Source organism: Microtus ochrogaster, chromosome 1 (genome assembly GCF_000317375.1).
Source record: "Microtus ochrogaster isolate Prairie Vole_2 chromosome 1, MicOch1.0, whole genome shotgun sequence".
Taxonomy (NCBI): domain Eukaryota; kingdom Metazoa; phylum Chordata; class Mammalia; order Rodentia; family Cricetidae; genus Microtus; species Microtus ochrogaster.
The window spans coordinates 34,765,363-34,773,181 of NC_022009.1; the positions used below are offsets into that span (position 1 = coordinate 34,765,363).

General features: G+C 40.9%; 1 protein-coding gene across 1 annotated transcript in view; it reads right to left on the reverse strand.

Moving 5' to 3' along the window:
- Positions 1-7,819, reverse strand: part of Eml5 (echinoderm microtubule associated protein like 5) — a 121,294-nt gene that overhangs the window by 7,097 nt on the left and 106,378 nt on the right. Inside the window, exons 36-40 of the mRNA XM_005343438.2 lie at positions 7,196-7,353; positions 4,306-4,420; positions 2,029-2,217; positions 1,713-1,885; positions 39-201 (exon numbers count right to left, since the gene is read on the reverse strand). Of these exons, the coding sequence (XP_005343495.1) occupies positions 39-201; positions 1,713-1,885; positions 2,029-2,217; positions 4,306-4,420; positions 7,196-7,353 (798 nt within the window). The remainder of the gene's footprint in view (positions 1-38; positions 202-1,712; positions 1,886-2,028; positions 2,218-4,305; positions 4,421-7,195; positions 7,354-7,819) is intronic.

Sequence of the window (7,819 nt, forward strand, 5' to 3'; positions counted from 1 at the left end):
AAAAAAAAAAGAAATTGGGTGCAGTATTGATGCTGTACCTGGAGATGTCTGCTATCTGCAGAAAAGTCCATTTGAATGACAAAGCTTGGAATGTCTTTGCAGTAGCTGATTCGGTTAAGGGTGGGACCCAATGTTAGGTCATAAAAGTCCACTGAATTCTCACTAGAACCCACTGCCAAATACCGGGAATCTGGACTAAATCTGAATGCATAAAATGTTAAAAAAAAAAAAAAAAACACCGTTAGGTCCCATGTAATTGTTCAACTGTTTTTAATATCAGGGTCTTACTCCAGCACCTGAAAAATCAGAGTATTTGATGTTGCTTTAAGTTACCTAGGAGACAAAACTGTGCAAGCATACAGATTGCATTTGCCTAGTAACAGTTAGTAAAGATTTTTACAGTTTGCTTATACTAAATATTGTCTTCCAATTCTAATTTTAAAATAAGTTGTTTTGGTTTGGTTTGGTTGTTTTGTGACAGGGTTTCTCTATGTAGCCCTGGCTGTTCTTTAGACTAAACTCAGGGATCCGCCTGCCTTTTGCCACCCAAGTACTGTCATTAAGTGTGCACCACCTCAACTGGCTTCAAAATAATCCGAAAACATTCCAGAATTGCTAAATTAACATACTTCATAAGATAGAAAAATGATGTCTTAATATCCAAATACCAGTCAAATTAGCTCACTTGGGTTGTTAGGGTAAAATGACAACTCTAAGCTGGAAGAATATTTATTAAAAGGTAAATCACAAAAGTTCTCCCCTATCAGTCACAGGAAGCAGTAGGGTACAAACTGAGTCTTGAAAAATGTCCCAGGAGTCTTATTGAGTAACAATAGAGACGTGGAGAGGTGAAGAAAAGCCCTGAGATTTCTTTTATAAAAAGGGTTTTACAGTGGAAAACACCCATTTTTGACAGACCCAGACCCAGTATAGCTACTATGAAAATTAGTCTAAGCACTAAGAAAAGATCAAGAAAGGGTTAAAGGCCCCAGAGACCATTCAGTAGTAGGTAAAGTCTCCCCCTGCCATGCCTACCAAACCTGAGTTCAGTCCCCAGAATCCACATGGTGGAAAGAGAGGACCAGCTTCTACAAGTTGCCCTCTGACCACCACTTGTGCAGCCTGTAGTATGTATATGCCTACATATATACACGGCAAATCTTTCACACAAACACACACACAAAAAGGTTTGGTTAATTTGAATTCTGGTAAATAGTTATTTAGTATTGCCTGAATGAATGAACTGGGAAAGCAAGGAGAAGCTCTGGGGAGGAAGGCCACAGTTGACCTGTGAAGCCTTGCTGGGATTAAGCAAAGGTATTTTAACCTTGGTTTTCAAACTTCTGGATGGCTGCTGGCTTTCATATTAACTGCACAAACCAGTTCTCAGTAAGGCAGTTTACTGCACACGTCTAGTAGTTGGTATCATAAGATAGGTGATGTTCATTAGGATTTTTTTATTTAGCAAGAAGAATTTAAATCTAACCACACCAGCATGCAGCTTATATAACATGTATAATTGCTAGGGGTGTAGCTCAAGGAGTAGAGCCTTTGCCTCAAAGGCATCAGGTCATGGGTATCTCCATACTGCAAAAATAAGTAAGGAATTACATGTCAGGACCTATTCTGGATGTATGGGCAAGTTTTTTTTTTAAGTTTATGTTGGTCATTGTAAAAATCAACTAGAAAATTAATTTCATCTGTTGACTAACCTGATGTCATGGATTGCACATCGCCTGTCTCTCTTCTTTCCCCATATTTTCAGAGAACTCACAAGTAATATAATAAATTCTCCATTTTTCATTCCAATAGCCACCATGTCCCCTTCAGGGCTATAACACACTGTCCGCGCAGCATGTCCCAAATTTACTTTGTTTAGCATCTTCTGCATAAGAAGCAAGAATCACAGGAAACATTTACGGTTGAAACCAGTTTTCCTCAAACCTCAATATCAAGCTAAAGCTAGCAGTTGAGGATTTGCACTTCTTAAAAACTGTAACCTCTCATTAAAAAACTGTATATACCTACTTTATCAGCAATATCCCAGAGTCTCACTGTCCCATCTTCTGCAGCAGAAAGGAAAAAATCCCTGGAAGGATGTGTTGCTAGTCCCCATATTGGCCCATCCACATGACCATTAACTAAAATGTTACATGCTGCATTTTTCTCTCCAACTTCAATTATTTCAGCATTCCTTGTCCCAACTAGTATCTTGCCCTGAAACACAGAAGGACCAATCCACTTAATGCAATACAACAGTTACATGCTTTGAACTAATCTAATTGCAAAGTAATCATTAGTGCATACAAACGTTTCTCTTCCTAGGGACACATAACGGCAACATCCTGGGCTACTTGCATGGTAGAGTCTGAGCTAGAGACAACCTCTCTCTACGGCGATGTATCTATACTCTTCAGTATTCAGAGTTTTGGCTTTGACTATGATAATATTAGGACCTTCAGAGTGGGAAAAAGTGCACTAAGACACAAAAAGGACTAGAATTCATCTTTTAGTTGAAAAGTAAACTGCTAAGTTTGGTGGCATACACCTGTAATACCAGCACGTGGTAGGCTGAGGCGTGATGACTGCGAGCTCCAGGCCAGCCTGGACTACACAGCAGAACTTGTCTCAGCAGAAGAAGGTTTAAACTTAACTAGGATTTAAGTATACAGATGGGACAGCACATGCATTTGATTTATAGGCACACAGTCCAAGTGCATAACAGTTTTCATAGAAATGTATGAGATTTTGTTTCTTTGGGGGGTGGTTTTATTTGGTTTCGTTTTGGTTTTTTTCATTTTTCGAGACAAGATTTCTTGGTGTAACTGTCCTGGAACCAACTCTTGTAGACCAGGCTGGCCTCAAACTCGCCTAGATCCACCTGCCTCTGCCTTCCAAGTGCTGGGTTTAAAGGCGTGTGCCACCACCGCCTGACTTGGTTTTGTTATTTTTAGAGGAAGCAGAATAGGGGAAATTAAAGCTGAAAGAGAAAGAAGGCCCTCACTCAGGTATTTGATTTGTTTTGTTGTTGTTGTTTTGTTGGTTTTTTTGCTGAATGCAAATCAATAAACAGAAAACAACCCCCACCACAAACATTCTGGAAGACTTTATTTTTTGTTTGTCTGTTGTGGTTTTGGTTTTCTGAGACGGGTTTCACTGTGTAGTCCTGGCTGTCCTGGCACTCATTCTGTAGACCAGGCTGGCCTCAAACTCAGAGCTCTCCATGTCTCTGCCTCCTGAAGGCTGGGGTTAAAGGCAGTGCCCAGCTAGTAAGACTTTCTAAAAATAAATAATCCCTTTTTCTGAGAGATAAACTCAGAGTGCCATAGCTGAGTAGAGTGTGTTGGTGCACATCTGTAATTCCAGCACTCAGGAGGTCAAGGCAAGACCACAACATAGGTGATCTTTGAGTTTAACTTCATCTGCGTTCATCCCTCACTCATAAACCTAAACGGTGCATCTTATAAGCTACTTTAAAATCTCATTTACAAAGGGAATTTCTTTAAGATAAGTAAACTAGCTCATTTTAAAATTTAATTTGTAAATTTTAATTTTAAAACTTTGCTTAAGGGATAGAAATACAGATTAGATTCGCGCTTTAGAACAGCCGCTGCTCTTGCAGAGGATATGGGTTAGGTTCCACAGCTCACAATGATCTATAACTATAGTTTCCGGGGACCTGATGCCCACTGCTGCCTTTGGTGGGCACCAGGAACACACAAAGTACACAGATACACATGTAAGAACATCACCCATATACACAGAACAAACATATCTTAAAACAACAAGCTCCATTTAACCTTGAACATAGCTGCAACCTTTGGGCAACGTATCATAAAAACTCCCAAATCCTAAGAGCTCTCATGCCTGGCTAACTCTTCTCTACTTCATTCATGCTGGCTTGCCCAGACATTCCTTTCTGCATTACATGTCAAGACCCTAGCCATATGTGAACAGAGGTCCCTAAGAGAGGAACTCCTCAGGGTATGGCCAGTAGCATGGGGAAATGCTGCTGCTGCTGCTGCTGCTGGAGACACATGGAAAGAGCTGCTCTAATAAAAACGAGTCAGTGGTGAGGATTTTCAACCTATCTTACCATAAGTCAATCAGAAGATTCAAGACAATACAGAGGTTTAAAGAAAACTCACTTAGACACAAGTTTTCTGTATTAGTAAAAGTGGACATAACAGCACCCTATAAATCAAGTTACAGATTATTAAGGTTATTAAGTTACAGAGTGCAGGTATCACAGCACAGCTGCTCTCTGTTTTCTGCTGCATCGCACTGGCTCAAGGGACACCTTACTTTGCCTCTGCACACAGACCGGACACAATCTGTGACTTGTCCTGTCTCAAGCCTGAAGGCCCGGCATCGCCTCAGTTCCTGGTCCCACAGTTTAACTGCACCTCCTTCCTTTGACCTAGGTAAATAAAAACAAAACCCAAGTAAGTGTTTATAATTGACTACTACAATAATTTTCATTTTAAACAGAATATTTTAAATACCCTATTTGTAACTTCTAGTATTCTAAATTATCAGTCAAGGATACATACAATAAATAATAAATAATATACAATATTTATTTATATATAATATTTATTTATTTATTTATCAGTGTGCTTCCAGTTTGGTAAACTTTATCTTGTGAAATATTTTCTTCTGACACATGCATAATTTTATTTAGTCCACTTTATATTACAATAAATTTCTCATAATAGTTCTCCATTAAGAAAATGCAGAAAAGAGGACTGTTTTGTTTTCAAATATTGTGTGTGTACACACATACCATGGTGTGCATCTGAAGGTCAGAGAACAACTTTGAAATCTGTTCTCCCTTTCCACCTTTACCTGGGAACTAAACTCATCCCCAGGCATGTATGGCAAATGTCTTAACCTGCTAAGCCATCACACCAGCCCCACAAGATTTTTTTTTGAGGGTGGGGGGAACTGAGACAGGGTTTCTCTGTGTAACAGACCTAGCTGTCCTGGAACTCACTCTGTAGACCAGGCTGACCTCACAGAGATCCACCTGCCTCTGTCTCCTGAGTGCTGGGATTTAAGGCGCGTGCTACACACCTAGTTCACAAAACAATTTCTAACATTAGAAAGATAACTGAAATGCAAAACAAGAAAGAGCATTATAGATGTTGTGCCATAGAATTTACTTTTAAAGGCCAAAAGGGCAGCACATTTATTAAATATCCTACAATTATTAAAATATCCTGAGCCGGGCGATGGTGGCACACGCCTTTAATCCCAGCACTCGGGAGGCAGAGGCAGGCGGATCTCTGTGAGTTTGAGACCAGCCTGGTCTACAGAGCTAGTTCCAGGACAGGCTCCAAAGCCACAGAAAACCCTGTCTCGAAAAACTAAAAAAAGTAAAATAAAATATCCTGTTATAGCAGGCTATTAGGTGTGCAAAATCAGATGGTATGGGAAATACAAGTATTTGGAGTAATATACAAAGGATAAAATAAAGCCATTTATGGGATTTTCTGTTGAAAAAAAACTGAAAAATAATTCCTTCATTTTGCGTTAGGAGAAAACACACCTTCCCATTAAAGAAACAGCAGGCCATATGTGCTCAGTAGGTAACTGTGTGCCAATCTGTAGCAAAAGAACTGAACTTTGTAGTTACTGTGTGTCCATTTTTAATTTGCAGAGGACTACACTGGTGGCAAATGGATTTTATCTGTTTTTTGGGGGGATGAGGGAAGGGTTAGGGAGCAAGTGGTTTGAGGCAGTCTCATTGCCTCCCTGAGGCAACTATCTGTGTAGAGAAGTTGGCCTCAATGAACTCAGAGAGATATGCCTGCCACTGTTTTCACTGTGCTGGGATTAAAGATATGTGTCATACCCAGCTTTAATTTGGTTTTTAGATTTATTACAATTTTTAAATTATGTGCATACATATCTATGGGGGGAGGGGTCTGTGCATGTATAAGTGTGGGTGCCCTCAGAGTCAGAAGAGGGCCCTGGATCCTGTGAAGCTGAGTTACAGGTAGTTCTGAGCCGCCCAGCATGAGTGCTGTGCTGAACTCAGGTCCTCTGCAAGAGCTGTACATGCTAATAACTGCTGAGGCAGATCTCCAGACCCTTGATCTTATTTATTTATTTATTTATTTATTTATTTATTTACTTACTTACTTACTTACTTACTTATTATTTACTTTTTGGTGTGTGTTTGTGTTCCTGTGCATGGATGTATGTGATCACAGACTTCTATACATTTCCACCACCAGGTGTCAGTCCTTGCCTTTCCACCATGTTTTAGATAGGCTTTCTCTGAAGTTTATCCAAACAAACTGGATGGGCTTCTCCCCGTGGGAAAGTGCCAGGATTACAAGTTCTTGTGCTCCTTGGTCTGGCTTCTCCGGCTTTTCTGTGGGTACTGGGTTGGTCCTCAGGAGATCAGGCACATAGAGTAAGCACTTTTACTCACTGAGCCCTCACCTCAGCCCAGAAATCAATTTTAAGTAACTGGTTACTGTTTGGATATTTGAAAGTAATGCAGACAGAGGTCTCTGTTCACGCTTATGACTGAGGTCATGTAAGAATGAGTTCAGAAACTGTCTTTAGCATTCTCTGTCTCCTCTTTCACTACCGTGACTCTGAACCTCGCAGGGAGGGAGGCAATAGGGCATGAAGACATAACTTGGCTTCTAGAGTAAAGGTTTCCCTTCATGTCCTGTCAGCAATACTGATGCAGGCACACAAGGACTAGGGACATCATTCTTAATCAGAAGCACAGCTGCCTTTGGCCATCTCAGACAAGTATCACTCTGGCTGCAGTTCAAGTTTATCTAAGATGCCCAAAAGTTGGCTGGCAAGATTGCACAGTGGGTAATGAGACTCCAAGCAATTGACCTGAGTTTGACCCTGGAATGCACATGGTAGAAGGAAAGAACCCATTTCCACATGCTGTCCTCTGATTTCTACACATGTCCTGGGCATACTTCCCTCCACCCCCATGCACAAAATAAATTAAAAAATAAGTGAAAACTAAAATGTAAAAAAAAAAAACATTATTTAAGACAAGAATTAAGAGAACCCAAAAATCACACATAACTAGCAACAAAGGAGAAGTAAATGAGCAATTAATCTGTGCAGCCTAGATGAGGCCAAAACACCCAACTTAGGCCTTGGGTAGATCACAAATGCACACACAGTCAGTAAGGGTATGAAGAGGACTCACGGCCTTTCCTTGCCGCCAGTCACGATCAGCCCGTCTCGCAGGGTGGTATACATGGCAAACACAGGCCCATTGTGCGCTCTGGCCACCACTCTACACAATATGTGATCTTTCCACACACAGACATCACCACTGATGGTACCTGTAAACGTCAAGTTATTCTGAAAAGGAGTGGGGAAGGGGGGAGACAAACTCATCAAAAGTTCAAAGAGAGGTCGAACAGATGTCATCCTCTACGTGAGCAGAATGCTAGTTCACCTGCTTTGACAGAGCACATGCAAAGTGGAGGGGCAACACTGGACCAGGAGAGGGGGCCGAGTGACACCTAGTTCCCGTAGGGCCTTTCCTTTCCTAAAATACTATAACTCCAGGTGACACTTTTCTTTGAGTCAGGGCCCTCTAGCTGTCCAAGAGCTAATCCAAAGGTCACTAAACACTAAGAGTGAAAACAAGGGGTGGTTGGGAATAGGGAGTGAAAAATAATGAGTTTGCTAAAATATTCTGTCACAGAAAATAAATCTATTATCAAAGCGAAGACCTCACTAACTCCCGCAGATCTAGGAAAGTCGCTACTTGGTGCCTCTCTGCAGTTAGAGCACACTGCAGCTATGAACACCAGCATTCCTC